General features: G+C 36.7%; 2 protein-coding genes across 3 annotated transcripts; one reads left to right on the forward strand and one right to left on the reverse strand.

The window, feature by feature from the left end:
• Positions 1-155: 155 nt before the first annotated feature.
• Positions 156-12945, forward strand: lmf2a (lipase maturation factor 2a). Of its 2 annotated transcripts, none has more exons than XM_079621718.1 (14): positions 156-452; positions 1018-1271; positions 1529-1557; positions 1828-2018; positions 3669-3847; positions 3936-4086; positions 4356-4490; positions 4570-4675; positions 4788-4884; positions 8152-8334; positions 8632-8800; positions 8918-9029; positions 9132-9240; positions 11493-12945. In XM_079621718.1, the coding sequence occupies exons 1-14, from the start codon at positions 359-361 to the stop codon at positions 11913-11915; spliced, it is 2232 nt and encodes a 743-aa protein (XP_079477844.1). In that variant the 5' UTR covers positions 156-358; the 3' UTR covers positions 11916-12945. The 2 variants fall into 2 exon arrangements, with proteins under 2 accessions (XP_079477844.1, XP_079477845.1); XM_079621719.1 differs by having other exon boundaries at positions 3936-4074.
• Positions 12839-17620, reverse strand: miox (myo-inositol oxygenase). Its single transcript, XM_079621720.1, has 10 exons — positions 17519-17620; positions 17253-17324; positions 17064-17144; positions 16401-16563; positions 16087-16154; positions 15882-15991; positions 15091-15158; positions 13842-13891; positions 13611-13723; positions 12839-13463 (listed from the first exon to the last, which is right to left on the reverse strand). The coding sequence occupies exons 1-10, from the start codon at positions 17534-17536 to the stop codon at positions 13355-13357; spliced, it is 852 nt and encodes a 283-aa protein (XP_079477846.1). The 5' UTR covers positions 17537-17620; the 3' UTR covers positions 12839-13354.
• Positions 17621-19550: the final 1930 nt, after the last annotated feature.

Genomic DNA, 19550 nt, shown 5'->3' on the forward strand with positions numbered 1-19550 from the left:
CGCATGCGTTTTCAACTGCATTTCCTGTTTACCGTGGCGTCGACGTCATATCAATGCCACTACCAATGAGAAGCGTTACGGGCGTGCAGCCCCCGCCTCGATTGACGTCATCACTTTACCACTAACCAATGACAAGCGTCCGCCCCAGTGCAGCCCCGCCCCGATCTGCAGGCTGCAGCCAGGTGTACTTGGATTCGTTGGCAAAAAAAAAAAATGCCAGCGCGCTTCTCTGGGTTCCTTCCTGCACGTCAGACGTGTGTGTGTGTCGCTCAGTCCTCTGCTGCATTCAAACCTTCCTGATCTCCATATTGAGGACATCCTACCCCATCTGTTTCCTGTAGGAGTTTATTATACAAAAATGGGAGATATAAGACTGCCGAGGCACATGTTCCTGTGGTGCCTTTCTGCTATTTATTTGTTTGCCTTTGCGTCTCTTTACGTGCAGATTCCAGGTGAGTTTGAGAAGATTTTTAGTTCAACTTGGATGCATTAAACTAACTAAGAGTTTATCTGTGACGCATGCAATAAGTATTTTAGGCATGCATTTTTAATGAACATACTAATATATTACAGTAGGTAATCGTTTGTCCAAATCTCCAGGTTGTTTATTCCAATGCTTTTGCACAGTAGAGATGAAAATATTTTAAAGGGCCCATCATGGGTCTGGTCGAACTGTTTGTGCAGAACATCTCAGATAATCATGTTGATGCCTGGCCTGAAGTCTGAATATTACAGCCATACTTTCACTCAAAGGGAAATGTATTGCACAAAATTTTGTCTATTTAACTAAAAGTATCATAGTAATAGTATTAGCAGCATATGTTTCTGGACATGTACATGACAATACCATGGTATTAGAATATGGTGATAATTCAGTACCCAATGGGGCCCGATTTGGTTTAGACCACATTGAAAGTCTAGGATTTGGATTCTGAAAAAAGAAAAAAATCCAAAGTAAATTTCAGATTCTGGAGCAAATATTTTAGCATTGCCCATGTGAACTCTCTCTTTCTTTAGGTCTGTATGGAAATGAGGGATTGCTGCCAGCACGGTGGCAGCTGCGAGTGTCTGGGAAGAGTGTTGTGGAGCAGCTGAAGGATTCTCCCACCCTGCTGTGGTTCGGTCCTCGTCTGGGTTTGGACACGCAGCAGTGCATGGAGCTGTTCAGTCTGACCGGAGCTCTGCTCAGTTTAATGACTCTGGCTTTACCGCCGCTCAGAGATTGCAGAGTTTTCCTGGTGCTCTGGATACTCTATCTGTCTCTCTACCAGGTTCAAACTTATTTCACAATCGGATTCTACTACTGACTGACCAATGTGGGTTTTTCAATGGCTGATGTGATGTATAGAGAACAGGGTGACCTATGGCTGATATAATGCTATATTATATAATTTAACAACTGCAAATCTCCAACCTGCTGTCGGCCATTTTCCTAAAAACCCATATCGGTCACGAATACCGTGATAATAAAAATAATACATTTTAGAAGGTGAAGTATAAAGTACTGAAATGTGCTTGTTGTTTTTAGGTGGGCCAGGTATTCTTATACTTTCAGTGGTGAGTATGAGACTTTTTGTCAGTGTTTGTTGCTTGTACACCACTTGATGTTATATTGATTCTCAAATGTTCTTGTTGCTTAAATTGGACCTTTTATGTAACCGTCTTTGGCTTTGTTTAACTCTGTACAGCCTTGAAATCTTGACCTTGAGAGTATTATTTATTGTAGTCACACATCTGTTGATCTGCTTTCATAACACATGTGAAATGACCTCAGCAGCACATCAGAATTTGGTTACGTGTCTCTCTCATTTCTTATCTTGTTCTCAGGGATAACCTCTTGTTGGAGACGGGCTTCTTGGCCATTCTCGTCGCTCCCATGAAAATGCCCTGGTCTTCAAAGGTGTGCCTCCATGATAATGTGACTTTCTGGCTGGTGCGCTGGCTGTTGTTTCGGCTGATGTTTGCGTCGGGTGTCGTCAAACTGACCAGCCGCTGCCCCACTTGGTGGGGCCTGACAGGTGAGGAACTGTCGAATATATATGTATTTGTGCCTACATGTTCTTGTGTTGCTACTGGAATATAATCAGAATGGTGCACCACTTGAGATACAGTGTCCCACAATGCAGTGCTCTTCTTTTGAATTTCTTTTGTGACCAACAAATCTATGGTTTGTTCTTCTAACTCATTATTTTATTGAACTGTTAAGAATGAAAGGGCTCGTGAATTGAGAAATCTAATTTTCCTTGATCTTTTGACTTAAGAGGCCATTGTACTATAAAAATATCCTGTTAGTTTCAGAACTCAAAACTTCCTCGTTAGTCCAAAAACAACTTTTATTGAAACCAAGCTCCCCTAAAAAACTAATTTTAGATTTTGTTACATTATGATATAACAGTGTGACAAAATACCGCCTCTGCAGAAGATCAACGCCTACTTCTACATCTTTGCCTCTTTAGCCCCACCCACTGATTTGCACATGTCATGTAGTAGTGAATACGAGACGTACACAAACACAGGATTACTCCAGCAACAAAAAGTTAAGAGATGCCTCTGAGGATTACAAGACGTTTTAAAGTGCCAAGTTGTGGAAAAACAGTCTTTGCATTACTTCCCTTGTGATCCTAACATTAAGAAAGTGTAAATTGACTTTGGATGAATTTAACGAAGTTCTAGATCACGTCAGTAAGACACTTTGTTTGTTTGTTTGTTTGCTTGCTTCATTTTACTGCGGATTAATTTTTAAACAACACAGTTTGACGCAGGCTTTTCAGAGAGACTGAAAATAAACAAATTATAGTTGTATGATAAAGCTATATCTAGTACTATTTGTGAAAAAATGTCACTAGTGTGAAGGTTTTTTTTGTAAACTAAATGGGGGGGGGAATTATTTTAAAAAATGATTGCTTAAGGTTTCCTTTCCACTGTAATAAATAATTAATTGTTTTGTTTATTTTATGAATTTAAAGTAAACTAATATGTTTTTTTTAATGTTTTTTTATCAATGTTTGTTTTCTTATTGTAAAAAAAAGCAGCATTTTAGCATTCCACTCCAATCATAAGCTGTAGTTTATAAATTTTTCTACATTCACTCCAAATTTTAGTTTGATAAGCACTAAATCACATGGAAGTTTTGACACTGCTCCTTTTATGTCTGAAAATAAATTACAAATCATATTATTAATTTAAATTCAGTGTCGTACCAGGGTTATTATAGTTAACTAAAACTAAAACCATACATTTTTTTTTATAAAAATAAAAATAAAAACTGTGTAGACATTTTTAAAAAGCTTATAAAAATGACAAAATTGCAAAAATGAAAATGGACAACATAAAAATAAAAGCAGATTCACAGCTAGTGAGAGCTGTGCAGGTAAACCTCACTCCCCTGATCCCAAGAGGCGCATTAGCGACTGGCGTTAGAGTCTTTAGCGTCCGCTTGTTAGTGCGCCTGCCTCCCATGCCGGTGACCCGGGTTCGAGGCCCGCACAGAGACACGGGCGAGTCGGACATGAGGGGTTAAATTGTGGTGTGCTAGTGCGCCTTGGTATCAGAGGAGTGAGGTTTATCTCACTAGCTGGCCTCTGTTAAATCAATAAAAACTATAATAATATCTCAGTGATACTAAACTAACAGTGTGTCATACACGTGTTCTGTTGTTCTCTCATCAGCTTTGACCTATCACTATGAGACCCAGTGTATACCGACCCAGCTGGCCTGGTTTGCTCATCAGCTGCCGGTGTGGTTCCAGAAACTCAGTGTGGTGGGTGCCTTTGTTATCGAGATGGCAGTTCCTTTCCTTTTCTTCAGCCCCATACGAAGACACAGACTCACCGCCTTCTACATGCAGGTGAGAGTGTATGCATGTGTGTGATCAGAAATGGAGAAGTTGCTACAAGTTTGTGCATTTTTGTGACGTCTTTGTGTGTTACATACAGGTCCTGCTTCAGGTGTTTATCATCCTGTCTGGGAATTATAACTTCTTTAATATTCTCACTATCACCCTGTGCCTGTCGCTGTTGGATGACCAACATGTAAACTTCTGGCTCTGCAGACCCACGCTGAAGACCGAAAGCAGTATGGACAAATGTACATTACATTAACATTGAGCTCTTATGCTCACCAAAGCTGCATTTATTTGTTAAAAAATACAGTAAAAACAGTAATATTGTGAAATGATTACATTAACTGCTGTTTGAATATATTTTAAATGTAATTTATTGTTTCAGCATCATTACTCCAGTCTTCAGTGTCACATGGTTCTTCAGAAATCATTATAATATGCTGATTTGCTGCTCTTATTTAATATAGGCCTACATTATACAGTATATATTTGTGGAAACTTGTGTTTTTTTCAGCATCGTTACAGAATCTATTCTCTGGACTGGCTGTAATGTTAGAGGTCAGTGTTTACGCCCTGCTTGGCTACTGGATAGTCCAATACTTTGACCTGCAGGTGGACTGGGAAAAGAAAAGAGTGTCCTCCAAAACAGGTGAAGCTCTCAACGATGTCTTAATGTGGTCAGTTATCGTTCAGTGTGATTTATCGCTCTCTGTGTTCCTGTTTCTCAGCCTTTACTTATTTTGAGTTCAATGGCTTTCTGAAGACTGTCACGGTGCCCAGTATCTGGATTGGTGTGCTGTGTCTCGCGTGGGAGATCATCACTGCCATGTTTAAGTGAGTGTTACGGGATAGTTCACCTATGGTTTGTTGGCTCAGTATGTCCATTAGATGGCGTTCTGGTAGAACAAATGTTTTTGATTGCTTGTTGGGTGTGCATATGTTCCAGATGTGCTTGTGTGAGGGGTGTGTTGTGGCGTCTCTGGAGCACAATCCAGTGGGCAGTGATGGCTGCGGCTGCTGTCTCAATGTTTGCCATCAGTCTGGTTAGTAAACTTCCTGTCAGTGTTATTTTAGTATCATTAATATACAGGTGAAACTCGAAAAATTAGAATATCGTGTAAAAGTTCATTTATTTCAGTAATTCAACTTAAAAGGTGAAACTTATTATATAGACTCATTAGGGTTAGGGTTATAATTTTGATGATTATGGCTTACAGCTTATGAAAACCTTTTCACGATATTATAATTTTGAATTTGGGGTTTTCATAAGCTGTAAGCCATAATAACAAATAAAGGCTTGAAATATCTCACTTTGCATGTAATGAGTCTATATAATATATTAGGTTCACCTTTTAAGTTGAGTTACTGAAAGAAATTAACTTTTGCATGATATTCACATTTTTCGAGTTTCACCTGTAGTATGATAGTATTTATATTTTGAGTTCGTTTTATGTTTTCCAAATTAGTTTTTTTAAATGTCTATTTAATTTTTTATATTTTTTAAATTTACATTAGGTTTTAGTAATTTTAATATTTTCACTTACACTGAATGAAAATGAGAAACTAAAAAAGTAAAACTAAAAAAAAAAGAAAAAAAGTTTATATTTATATATGTGACCCATGCTGGCAAAATTTGTCTGAATGTGCATGGGCTACTTACGACCTACAGGCAAGGAATACAGGAAATATGTACATTTTGGTGAAATTGGAGGTTTTCATAAAAACAAGTTCATGAAGCCTTCATCTAGTGATCTCAATGCTCCAAATAGCAATTAAATATCTAAAAGTATCTTTATTTGTACGTTTTATGAGAGGAGTGCCTTTTCTGCTCACTTCTCATGCAAGTTTGGTATCGCTGTAAAGCGCAGTACACCAACTTTGAATATTCATACACATCTCGTGTGGAACAGTAGGTCTTAAAGGTCCCATGGCATGGATTTTTTTTTATATTTTATAATGTTTTCTGGGGTGCCCTTATATTGTTAGTATGTTTTTTTGTTTAGTTAAAATTTTTTCATAATTTAGAAATAAGTAATTTTTCCTAGCCTGATTTTAGCCTCTAATTTGAACGCTCTGTTTGAAGGGGCGTGTCTGCTGTGAGATTCAGTGTAAACGGCCACTGTGATTGGCTGACATGCTTGCATATGAAATAGCCAGCATTACATGTGGAACTCTCTCGAAAACTTTTACTATTACAGCTATTATACATTTTTACTAGCTATCGAGATTAACTAATCGTGAGAAGTTTTTAAAGTATTTAGATCTATTTAGGGCTGTGAAACGATTAATCGCATCCAAAATAAAAGTTTGTTTACATAATATATGTGTGTGTACTGTGTATAATTATTTTGTATATAGAAAATACACACATGCATGTATCTATTTGAGAAATATTTCCATTTATCTACTGCATATATTTGTATATAATTTATATTATATATAAATAGAAATATTTTATATATAAATAGCAAATTTTTCTTAAATATATACATGCATGTGTGTGTATTTATATATACAAAATAATTCTACACAGTACACACATATATTATGTAAACACAAACTTTTATTTTGGATGCGATTATTCGTGATTAATCGTTTCACAGCCCTAGATCTATTCCCTTCACATAAAAGGTTGCAGTGATGAGCGTTGAGCAAGCAGAGGACATTCTAATGATCGCGTGAATGAAGATCTTATCATTGCAACGCAGTTTCTGCACTCTCACTTTTGCTTTCACCAATGCAAACATGAGGTAAATACAGTAAGAGCTTTGTTGTGCAGTGTAACAGCGTCATTGATTTCATAATGAGTTTTGGCAAGTGTCCAGATAAACTCGCGCTGTGTGATTGACAGCTTAGGCGATTAGAAGGGGATTGTTCTGTGATCGCTTGTATATACTTAATCACAGTTGAAATAAGATTATTTTCATCCTACTAAGAGAAACGATGTGAAATTGATTTTTTTAGTCACTGGCTTGATTTACTGCTGCATAAACAGTATTGAACGATTTTGAGAGAAAGATTATCTGTCTGAACTTGAACAATTACACATCAGAAATTCACATTACCCACTGGTTCTTCAGAGGCTCGGGTGAAGGAACTAAAAAAAATACTTGTTCATTTGTACATCCAAACACTGAGCAACTGTCATGTTTCGCTCGTTTGCAAGCCTGATGTCTCTCGAGGAAAAAAACAATATCGCGCTCGCGTTGCTCATTTTCTCATGGGCGGGACAAATTCTCTTTGCGGGCAAAGCAGAGAAAGGGGAGGTAACCTTTCCCCGTATGACGACATATAGGCTAGGGAAGATTCCAGATTGGCCCGTCTGAGCTTTCATTTTCTCAAAAGCAGAGCAGGATTGGTTTACACCTATCAAAATGTCTAGGCTAGGGGAACTCATATTAATGTTTAAAAAAAACTCATAAAGTGACATTTTTATGCTATGGGACCTTTAATATAGGCTGTCTGTTTCATGGATGTTGTGGTATCATGGGGGGAAAAAGTTGAATATATATTTTTCCTATAGATATTTTGGTTTTGACTTGGTGTTATTACAGGGATTTTAAGGTATGGGTGATTTTGTTTTGGAACCTTCACAAAACTTTTATCTTGATTTTCGCACAGAAAATCTGTGTTGCTGCCGCAACATCCACATCTGCAGATATTAATTGCTGACATTTTGGTCACTATTTGACATCGTTTGTGTTCAACTGATTGTGCTGAACTGTTGATTATTAACTGCTGAAGTAACTGTTTTGTCTACTTTTTGAGGATTTTTGCAATATTCTGATTTGTGATGTCAAAGGTAATATTACATGATAGTATCGGAAAATGTTGCATAATGTAAAACTTTGTCCGCGTTGAGCTACCAGTAATAATCATTAGAATACATCCAAATTTTGTCAGCTTTTTTCTTTTCACATTACTAACACATTTGGGGGATGAGAGGATTAAAAATAGAAAAAACTATTATATATACATCTAATATACCCTAATAGGCACTCTAATATATATACATATTGTCACCTGCATGCTACTGCATGCTCTAAAAATTAACAACAAAATGGACCATAAAAGTAGTCCATACATCTTGTATTCTATGTTTCAAGTCTTATCAAAGAGTTTGATAGCTTTTGTGGTGAATTGAATAAAATGTAAGTAATTTATAACCAAAAATCAAAAGTGCCTTCTGCACTGTTCTATCAATCTCATTCTGACATTCACAATACACACAACAACTTGTGTACTTAGATGCACTGTCCCTTTAAGCTACGGTATGTAAAAATGAGGCTAATAATGAAGAATGTGTGCAGGTTCCCTACACCTACTTTGAGTATGATGCCAACAGTAATCTTTGGCCTGGGATCCGGACAGCGTTTGAAATGACTGACCGTTACCAGCTGGTCAACTCATATGGATTGTTCCGGAGAATGACCGGGGTCGGAGGTCGTCCAGAGGTGGTCATTGAGGGCAGCATGGATCGCAACACATGGACGGTCAGTTTACGAGTATTTCAGGAAGTGCTTAGTGTTTGAATTACAGCACTGTTTTGTATTTGAAGGATGGACTTTACAAAAAATGAAATATGGGCTTGTAATAAAAAAGTTGTAGGTTCACACATTGAATCTAACCCGGATTTTAAAGGTGAAGTTCTGTGCGACAGGCAGTCTCAAACTTTCAGAAGTAAATTTTCCATTTAGGGGTGGGAATCTTTAGGCAGCTCATGATCCGATTCTGAATCCAAAACGATTGTTGATCTACATTTTTATACTATTATTAATAAATGATTGCAGGAGATCGAGTTCATGTATAAGCCGGGGAACACGAGCACAGCGCCCCCTGTGGTGGCTCCGCACCAGCCCAGGCTGGACTGGCAGATGTGGTTTGCTGCTCTGGGGCCGCAGACACAGAGCCCCTGGTTCAGCAGCCTCCTACACAGACTCCTACAGGGCAAACGCGATGGTAAGGTTTCACTTGTGCATGTGTGAGATTTAAAGGCATCCAGTGCATTAGTCTGAGCAAGAAGCAGTGCTGAATTCAGTGTTTTGTACTGTACTGTTCTGTGTGTGTGTTGTGCAGTGGTCAAGCTCATTCAGACAGATGAGTCTCAGTATCCGTTCAGCAAACAGCCTCCTGCGTACCTTAGAGCTCACCGCTACAAATACTGGTTCAGCGAGCCGAAAGCTGACGGGTGAGCGCACGCAAATTATAAATGATCTATAAATTGTCAAAGGCATGTTAAAAATGACATTTTTATGACTTTTAATGTCTTGTTTTGCTTGTGTGCGTTTAGTTCATATCCCGAGCGATGGTGGAGACGGGTGTACGTGGAAGAGTTCTATCCTGTAGTGTACCTTGGTGACTCTTACCTCGAACAGATGCTGGTTCAACATGGTTTGAAGGTAAGAAACGAGTCTGAATCAGGACACATTTTGAACATTGATTTCAACTATAACCTCACAGGGCAAGATCAAACAGACCTAAAGTTCACTGTCTGTTATCCGAGTAGTTTGATTTAGAAAAACAAGAATCTTTCTTTAGAGCTGCACAATTATTCCAAATAAAACTGAAAACTCGATATGGCTTAGTTTGATTATCAAATGGTAAATAAATAAATGTATGCATAAATATATTTTTCAGAGTGAAGTGCAGCACTATGTTTGTTTACACGCATGAACGAACGTCTGCAGCTTTTTGCCAACAAAAGAGAAGCTTTTGGTGTTTTTCTAGAGTTTGATTTGGGAAAATAAAATCAAACCATAAATATTAATATTGGAATTTTAGTTTTATTATTATATTACCAAATATAAAAATATATATATAAAAAAAAATAATAATAATAATAATATTATTGAACCATCATATTTACAATTATTTGGCCAAATTGTGCAGCCCTACAAACACAGCAAACATGGAGCATTTAAATAGCAATTTTTTTCAGAAAAATCACACTTATTTTTTTTCTAAATTGTGCAGCCCTAATTTTAAATGAGCTTATAGAAAGCTTAGATACATAGAGACCTATTTTATAGTTGACATCAAGAGACACTACGTGTCTGTTATTTTTGTAGAGATATTTTGTTGTATGAATTTCTGAACATGCAATGTATCGAGTAGCTCATGTCTATAAAGCTTACACAGGCCTACACCTCTTCCTGGGTTGACATTTCATTTTTACATTAGGCAGTTTTGATTTATATGCTGTTGAATGCTTGATTGTGTTCGCTTACATGTGTGTAAGCAATTTTCTATCTCTTGTTTCTGCTTCTTCTTCGCTTGTTTTTGGATCCGGAGCATCTGTACTATTTCATAAGATGCATAGCTAAACTAACAGACAGTTCTACATTTCATTTCAAGATTTTCGCTCACCTACTGTCCCCCTGAAGCAAGGTGTCCCCCAGGGATCCGTTCTAGGGCCTTTTATTATTCATAATTTATATAATACCTCTTGGTCAGATCCTCCGCTGTCATGGTTTTAATTATAATTTTTACGCTGACGATATTCAATTATATATCTATCACAACTGACAAACTCTGTTTGTGTGCATGAAATAAAAGATTGGCTTCATTCAAATTTTCTAAAACTTAACATGGACAAAACAATTATTTTCACCGGACATTCGTCACTCACTAACAAAATTCCTACCAACTTCACCTGTGAGATCGCTGGCTCTCATATCAAACCATCTAGTACTGTTAAAAATCTTGGTGTAATCTTTGACTCCTCTATCTTTCCATTCTCACATTAATTCTATCACTAAATCAGCATTCTTTCATCTACGTTGCATCACTCAGCTCCGTCCCTTCATCAGTATCTCAGACGCTGAAACTGTCATCCATGCATTTGTCACATCACGTCTTGATTACTACAATGCACTTTTCATTGGCCTATCTGCTAGCTCCATTTCCAAATTGCAATACATTCAAAACTCTGCTGCCAGAATACTCACCCACACCAAGCGCTCTGCACATATCACCCCAATTTTGCATGATCTTCACTGGCTTCCTGTGGCTTACCGTATTCAATTCAAAATTCTCCTTCTCACTTTTAAATCTCTGCACGGCTTGGCTCCCCCCCTATCTCTGTAACCTGCTCCTCCCCTACACCCCGACTCGCACTTTACGATCCTCTGACTCTAGCCTTCTCGTCGTCCCTCGGCATCGCCTTGCTTCAATGGGGGGCAGATCATTCAGTGTCGTTGCACCCAAAATGTGGAACTCTCTCCCCCTATCACTCTGTTCTGTTAACACTATTTCTGAATTCAAATCCATGCTCAAAACTCACCTATTTTCTGAATGTCATAATTCTTAAGTTGTACTACTTTTTTTTATTATATCTGATTTGTATTCTGCTGGGTGCCGCCCCATCTACCTAATTCTCATTTGCTGTACTTGCACTCATCTACCTACTGTTGTTTAGTCTGCTGTCTTTGTCAATTGCCTTTATTGTTGCTTGTTTATTGTAAAGCTTCCTTGAGCCCTGGAAAGCCGCTATATAAATAAAACGTATTATTATAATAGCGCCCCCTAACATATAACAGTGAAAACATGGATTGCTGGGAAAAACACGTCAGTGGTGGGGAAAGATTTTTCCATTTTAAATGCCATCTCTTGATCTGGTCATTTGAAACCCTCTTCCCATTTTTCCCGTCAGGATAAGGCTCCTCCGAGGCGCAGCTCGAATGCTTGGCTGCCGCGGTTATTGCGATATGTTGGTGAACATGCCCGTGAGATGCCAGCTCATCTTCTGCTGTGGACTCTCTTCAGCTCTGCAGCGACCGTGTGTCTCCTCAACTCTCTGCGATCACGTGCACATCATCGCCAACATGAATCGCTCCAGAACCAACACACAGACAAACCGGCCGCAGGACGGACATGCTCCAATGTGGCGGAAAAGAACGAGAAGAAACACGAGGAGGAGGAGGAGGAGAAAGAAGGGGTTACAAAAGATGATGCAGAGGAAGATGGAAAGGAGCAGGATAAAGATGCAACAAGTGAAGAGGAACAGGAAGGAGAAATTGAAGAGGAAGTGAGTGCAGAGGAAACGGAAGAGGACAGCCTCAGGAAAAGGAAGTGAAGTTTTAGCAAATGATCTCCTGTGGCTTTAAATGAATCTGGACTTTTTAATACCAGCTCAGGGTAATGACATCTACCCCAAAACATCAGCATTTACACCTTCATTGTGCCAAAACATGAATATTTATCTGTCTACATCTCTCAAAAATGCCTGTGAAAACAGAGTAGTGAACCTTTCATGTATCCCAGTAGTGTCCTGGATTTTCCTGCACGTTTAGTTAAACTAATCCTGATAGGAGGACCACACTGGCAAATGAGGGATTTTTGTTGTTGGTCTGACCGGTAAATGCAAAACAAGGTAGGTTATTGTTTCCCCGAGTGTGCACTAACTGCCTACACCCTAAATGATATCATGTTAAGTAAAAAACCCAGGATGTCTTCCATCATGAGACCTAAAAATAACTGTAAAAAAACAAGCAAACTGTACATTCAAATGCACATACTGGGCCTCATTAAGCGGAGGAGTGGAATTTGTGTTTGTAAAAGCATTCTTGCATTGAATTGAATGCATCGAAATGCCAACCAGCACTTTCATGAACAATTTGCACAGACATTCCTTTATTCTGCTCATGTTTTATGAATGAAGCCCAGTATGTGCTGTGCCTTATGGTATACCAAAAGTATCACAGAAATCTAGGTATCAGAAAATATTTAAATTAAATTTTCTTGAATAATATAGAGATGCTTAAATATTTTTTCCCTTGGACTGTTATCTTGTATTTTTAGTGTTCTATGACCTAAAATTGTTTATCGGGCTGTAACTGGTTATAGTCTGTAATATTTGTGTATTGTTCATGACATGCTTTTTTTTTTTTTACCACTGATGTTGTTAAAATATTGCATGTTTATTGTTAATATGACTGAAGATGCATATACATACACACACACACACACACACACACACACACACTAAAAACACTCTGCTTTACTGTTTTGTATTGTATTTAATAAACTTAGAAAAATGTACACTGGCACAAGTGCCATTATTTCCAAAGAAATACAGCTTCACAATTAAATTTTATCTTCAATCTATATGAATACATGATTATTCTTAATATGACTGAGATGCACACACACAAAAAAATCTCTGCTTTAATGTTTTGTATATTTAATAAACCTAGAAAAATATACACTGGCACAAGTGCCATAATTTCCAAAGAGATATAGCCTCACAATAAATGTTTATCTTCAATCTATATGAATACATGATTAATTATAATATAGTGAAAACAATGAATGCATAAGATAATAGGATATTAATAATATATTTGTCTTTCATGTTGTTGGTAAAGCAAAGATAATATAAGATTTTTTTTTTTATATATTTTATTTGACATTTTCTAAAGAAGCTTCCAAGGTGTCAGGTGTGGTTGCTAGTTGGCGGAAGTCAAAAGAGTCCACTATTCAGTCTCTAGAATTATGTAGAATTATGGTACACATTCACCACTGCAGTACACCAGGGCAATACTTATCAATGAGAGACTGATAATACGGCCTCAGACTCTCCACGTCCGGTAGTTCAGTGCTCTTGGTATACAAATCAAACTTGCTGTCAAGAGGAAAGACAAACAGACGCATGTTATTGATCCACCTGTAGAAACTCACAGCGTGAGGTCGGATCTTCAATATGCGAGTCACACAACTGATTAAATGGAATCACAGAAGAGATACTCTTATTGAGAAACTGATAACATACTTAAACTCTTTGACCCAGGGAAGCATCTGCAGGTCTTTCTCGTTGCATAAGTGCATGTAGTCTCCGTTTGAGTGCCAGGGGTAGAAGGAGTGGAAGCGGATCATGTAAAGACCCTGAAGGAATTTGGGAGTGTTAAATGGACAAAAGTATCTTATAAAAGTGTAAATGACATCATATTGTTTGTGTGTGTGCTAGATTTGTTTGCTTTTCAGGTGAGCTGTGTGACTTTACCTCCTCAGGGATGGTGCATTTGTTGAACTTCATTACCTGGTACAGATACTCTAGAACAGTGCAAGAAGAAGTTCCACTTATTCACTTCAGCAGCAAATACAGTACCGTTCAGTTTGGGGTCAGTAAGAATTTTTTATTTCATATTGAAATGTCTCTTATGCTCACCGAGGCAACTTTATTTGATCAAAAATACACTAATATTGTGATAAATAATTTTTCTTTATATTAACTGTTTTCTGTTACAATTTATTTTAAATTGTAATTTATTCCTGTGATGCAAAGCTGAGTCTTCAGGGTCACATGATCCTTCAGAAACTATTGTAATACGCTGATTTGCTGCTCAAGAAACATTTCTTAGTATTATAATTGTTGAAAACATCCTGAAAAAAAAACCCTTTTTCCATCAGGATTCTTTTTTTTTTTTATGAATATAAAGTCTTTTGGAACCTCACGATTTGATTCAAAATGATTCTTGGGGTCATGGTTTAAAAATCCATTCTCGATTTTGAATCGAATTTCTATTTTATATATTTGTAGTTTTAATATTAGTTTTGATTTTAAAATTTGATTTTTATTCTATTTGATCAAAATGAAACAGAAAATATAAAGGGAAATAAAATTATGAATTTAAAGGATTAACGTGCAGTGTTGTGTCAGAGTGCCTTGGTAATACTAGGTATATCATTCATATTCATCAACTGTTCCCCTGGTACAGTTTTGCCATGTCTTATTTTTGTGTTTTTAAGGGGCTTGTTTTGCTGTTTTTTGTAATACCTGGCAACCCTTCACCTGGAGTTTTAAAGAGGAGAGGGAAGACTTCAGAAGTGTGTAGAAGGAGAGCTACTGTTTGATCGTGAGTTATTTCAAAAAGTAGTTTAAATAATGCCACCTTGTACTCACGTTATTATTTCACACTAGTTGAGACTTATCAAATCAAAGGAAGTGATTATCAGCTGATCCCAAACAATGTCCGATTGTTTAGAGTTAGAAAAATATAAGATGCATCGTTGCTTTCTCAATAATAAGCGATTTAGCCTGGCTTTTACATTGTTCATTGGCTTTTACAAGCCGGTATTGACATCTTTTCACGCCCCTGGTCTTTACGGTCACTTTTGATCAATTTAATGTGTATTTTCTGAATAAAACGGAACAACTCAAACCTCAAATGTCTGAACGGTGAACGTTTCGCAATGAGACATTGGATGCAAAATCATGATAGTGTTGTGTAAAGATCCTTCAAATCACTCACCATCATGTCCCCAAGACATCAGGACATCATCAAGCCCACATTGAGGTTTATAGATCCCAAATTCTGTGCTGCATTAAGAGAAGCAAACACATCAGGTGGAATGCTAAAGAATGCAATGAACATTTTATTTCTATGTTGACTAGGATACCATTAGTAACTTTACTAACCGTTAAAGTGAAAGAAGTTACTCTCATGCTTTTCCAAACCTGTATGACTTTCTTTTGAGGAACACTAAAGCACCATAAAAGTCTTATTGAGAAGTGTGGGGGCATTCTTCAAAACTTCTCCTTTTGTGCTCCATGGACAAAAGTCACACGTTTGAAACCACATGAAGCGACCGTTATTCCTTAACCATGTTATAATAGTTTGTGTATATTCAGGAACAATGCTGTTATTGTTAACTAACACTTTTTAAAATCATTTAAATTCATTAAATCTGAAATAAAATATAATTATTTAGATGAGAAAAATGTAACTTAAAAAACGTATGAACATTAGAAATGTACTAAATTGACCAAAATTTAAATGAAAGCTAAATAGAAATGTTTAGAATAAACTAAATAAATATAAAATATAAATATGCAACACATTTATTTATATATAAAAAAATAATTTCTAAAGATATATTCAAAGAAAAAATACATACAAAACTAAAATAAAACCATGCATAAGAAAATGTTACTGTCAAACACTATAATATCTAAATTAAACTGTAATATCACTGATCAGGAAAGCCGTTTTGATATTTAGAAGATAAGTGTATTTGTGTTTTGAAAGGTGTGTTGCTGTACTTGAGTGTTGGGTTCTTCACATCCGGATTGCCTTCAAATGTCGAGTTTCTGAACACTATTGAATTCTGGAACTTGCATCCCACTGGGAATGTGTCTCCAACTACGGCCCACTGAAACACACAGAGCAGCCTTCTGATTGTTTATCATTTAGCCCATGTGACCGCCGAAGGGTTTTAGACTGTGTTTGGATGCATTTGTCTCTCACCTGTGGCTCCCCATACAGTGCCATGATTTTTCCAATGTCATGGATCAGACCAACTAGCTGGAACCAATCTGGAGACAGGTAAAAAATGAGATGCGTGCTTTTAAATTCAGTTGCAATGTTGTATTTTAAAATCTCCACAATGAACTTTCACATTTAGATATGGATTTCAGTCCTGAAAGGAAGCCCAGCAGGTATGGACATATTAATCAGAAACTGGACAAAAACAAGCTTAGCCACGTGTTTTTGTAAAACACCATCTTATCTAAGTACAATGTAAGTGACTCCTGTGACCTTTGTCCCTGCTGACTCCTCACCTTTATCAGGATGCTCTTTGCGAATTCCCTCGGCGGTCTGGAAAGCATGGAAAGAGTTCGGGAAGTCGACGTCAGGGTCGGATTCGTCAACAAGCTCGTCCAGGGAATTGATGTTTTCCATCATGGTCATGCTGAAGTGATTGCAATTCGCCCAATCCAGGTGCTAAAGGTGAGAGGCCGTGTTCAGTGTTTTGTTTGTGAAGGTTGTCATTTATCCGAGTCATCACAGAGCATCTTCGTTTTATTCTAGTTTAACTTCAACAGAGAAACACGTCCAGTTGAACTAGAATTAACTTTACTATGCGAGTAAAGCTTGCGATATCCACTGTTCAATGGAGACAGATTTTAGTTTTGAGTGTGTCTGCATTTATTTGTATCAGTTGCATCGGATTTATTAAAGAATCTTTTTTTTTCTTTTTCTGCTATTTAGTGTCTGGTTTTAATACAGAACATAACTTTAAAAAATGCATGGTGCATCAGAACAAAAACTGACATACTACAGGTGAAACTCACTAGATGCAAAGTGAGATATTTCACGCCTTTATTTGTTATAATTTTGATGATTATGGCTTACAGTTTATGAAAACCCCAAATTTAAAAATTTGAATATTGTGAAAAGGTTTTCATAGCTTTATCTGTACATACATGCATACAAAGACCAACCTTTTGTTTGACAAAGTCCAGCGTTTGGCACGTGTGCATCTGCTTGTATGTATTAAACACACGGTCAAAGAGATCTCCACTCTGTATTAGACATGTACACACATCAAAATGGAAATAAGTGTGTCATATTAAGAGGAATTGTACATGTACATGAGTTCATAATATGCCAAATTCCAAATTTCACTGTACCTCAAAGTTCCTGAATTCTGTTTGGTCTTTCTCGTGACATTCGGGGCGATACGCCAGAGAAGGATCCGGACCCTAAGAGTAAAAGTTTATGTGTTAGAAATAAGACTTAAAAGATAGATACCAACTTAACTACCAACTCAAAACAACAGTTTGATTGACAGTTTTCAGTCTTGCAAAAGTCATTAATGTATAATGCCTACATGAGGAGTGAGGAAATTGATTATGAAACATGAATGTAAGTAAATGTGTGAATGTCAGGTACATACCAGGTTCACCACCCTCATGGTTCAGCGGAGATTGTGTCGGTCAGGATGGAGGAGGATGTTGTGTGTTTGGCGTCTCTGAGTGCTCTATTTATAAATGGTGCACATATGGGGTCTCTGAACTGTAGTGGGAATAACTAGTAAAAGTTTAACTTTCTCCAGTTCACTTTCTCTCTGATGCTTCTAGTGGTGTGTGTGTGTGTGTGTGTGTGTGTGTGTGTGTCAGTACTGGGGTATTTTGGCCCAAATACAGCGGACTGATTCAGAAAAGACATACTCTACCATTACAGTGACTAAGGGCATTTGGTTCAATAGTATTTTAAATAATTTTTATTATACATTACATATTTTTGTGTTTTAGTGTGGTTTTGTTACGTTTCATTGGCTTTGATTTAAGTTTATTTTTCCAGTAGGTTTTTTATTACAATAAATCCAAGTAAAATATGTTTAGAATATTTTGCTTTAATTGCAGCAGGTTTTCTTTGGTATTATGTTTGTAGTTTCTGATTTGTAGATCATCTCTAAACTGCAGTGTTGTTTGTTTCACCAGAACGTTCAGAGACTTCGTGTGTGTGTGCGTGTGCGTGCGTGCGTGCGTGCGTGCGTGTGTGTCAGTACTGGGGTATTTTGGCCCAAATACAGTGGACTGATTCAGAAAAGACATACTCTATTACAGTGACTAAGGGCATTTGGTTCAATATAAATTCAAAGAATTTATATTATACATTATATTGACATATTTTTTGTTTTATTGAGTTTTGAGTTTTAGTGTGGTTTTGTTACGTTTCACTATTTGACTTCGTTTTAAATGAATTTTTACAGGTTTTTTATTTAATTAAATTGTATTTTTGACATCAGTCAACACTAAATCTTAGTAAAATGTATTGAATATTTTGTTTTGATTGCTGCAGGTTTTCTTTAGTGTTATGTTTGTAGTTTCTTGTTTGTTGATCTACTCTAAACTGCAGTGTTTGTTTCACCAGAACGTTCAGAGACTTCAGATTGTGTGTGTGTGTGTGTGAGTTTATATAATAAAATGTTATATATATATATGGTTTATGAGGACACAAATGTGTATAATGACATTGGAATTACAAATTAAATTTTTGGAAAATGGCTTATATATCATACAGAATTATGTTTTTGAAAATGTAAATGCAGAAAGTTTTCTGTAATAGGTAGGTTACGGGTTAGGGTTAGAAGATAGAATATACAATTTGCACAGTATAAAAGTCATTGTCTGTGGGAAGGCCCCATAAAACATGGAAACCCTATGTGTGTGTGTGTGTGTTTTGTGTTTACAGTAGGTTACACCCCTGGATTTTATTGGCTGATAGTTTGTGGGTGAGTCTGTGACGTGTCTGGTACTAGGTCACATGCACAGAGTACACAGTCTAAAGTTAAAACCAAGCAGATAAACTGCAATCATTCTGATATCTAAAACATTTCTTTCTCTTTTTTTTCCTCTTTTTCTCTTTTCTCTTTGTCTTTGTCTGTTTTTTGTTTTGTTTTGTTGGTCATGCCATTATAGAGATGGATTAAATATGGCTCTTAATTAAATGTTATTATTAAATGACCTTGTTAACCCCCGCTGGTAGATATTATAACTACACTATCTAAAAAGCATATTTTTAGATGGTGATATTTAGCATATTTAGCAACTACATATGCTAAAAAGCATATTTTTCTATTCAAGTCCATTCAAAATATTTAAATAGAATTTGTTTTAAAATTATATTATAGTAAGTTTAATCTAGTCTAATTCAGTAGCACAAAACTGTTGAAATTGCGAATTGAGAAGATTTAAAATGTAAAAACAATCCAGTTTATCATTATAACATCCATTTTAATGTATTTCTTTATGAATTTTTCACAGTTTGTATAAGTTTGCGCTAACTTTGTGTAATGTTTCAGGCCCGCAGATGGCAGTCTAACCTAAAAGTCCTGAGTGGATGTCTTGCCATCAGAATAAAGGTACCTACTGTACTTAACCATATTTTTTATTTTTAAGCAAAAAAAATTTGCATTTCTTTTT

This window comes from Phoxinus phoxinus, assembly GCF_949152265.1.
Source record: "Phoxinus phoxinus genome assembly, chromosome: 8".
In the NCBI taxonomy this organism is placed as follows: domain Eukaryota; kingdom Metazoa; phylum Chordata; class Actinopteri; order Cypriniformes; family Leuciscidae; genus Phoxinus; species Phoxinus phoxinus.

What these genes read in the sequence shown, in the direction of transcription:
- lmf2a (XM_079621718.1), top strand. Translation starts at nt 359, where the DNA reads ATGGGAGATATAAGACTGCCGAGGCACATGTTCCTGTGGTGCCTTTCT. An exon ending in TCTATCTGTCTCTCTACCAG is followed by an intron (nt 1,272 to 1,528) that starts GTTCAAACTTAT and finishes TGTTGTTTTTAG; the next exon opens with GTGGGCCAGGTATTCTTATA. An exon ending in CGAAAGCAGTATGGACAAAT is followed by an intron (nt 4,087 to 4,355) that starts GTACATTACATT and finishes TGTTTTTTTCAG; the next exon opens with CATCGTTACAGAATCTATTC.
- miox (XM_079621720.1), bottom strand. An exon ending in CAGAATTCAGGAACTTTGAG is followed by an intron (nt 17,145 to 17,252) that starts GTACAGTGAAAT and finishes TGTCTAATACAG; the next exon opens with AGTGGAGATCTCTTTGACCG. An exon ending in GTGAAGAACCCAACACTCAA is followed by an intron (nt 15,159 to 15,881) that starts GTACAGCAACAC and finishes CTCTTAATGCAG; the next exon opens with CACAGAATTTGGGATCTATA.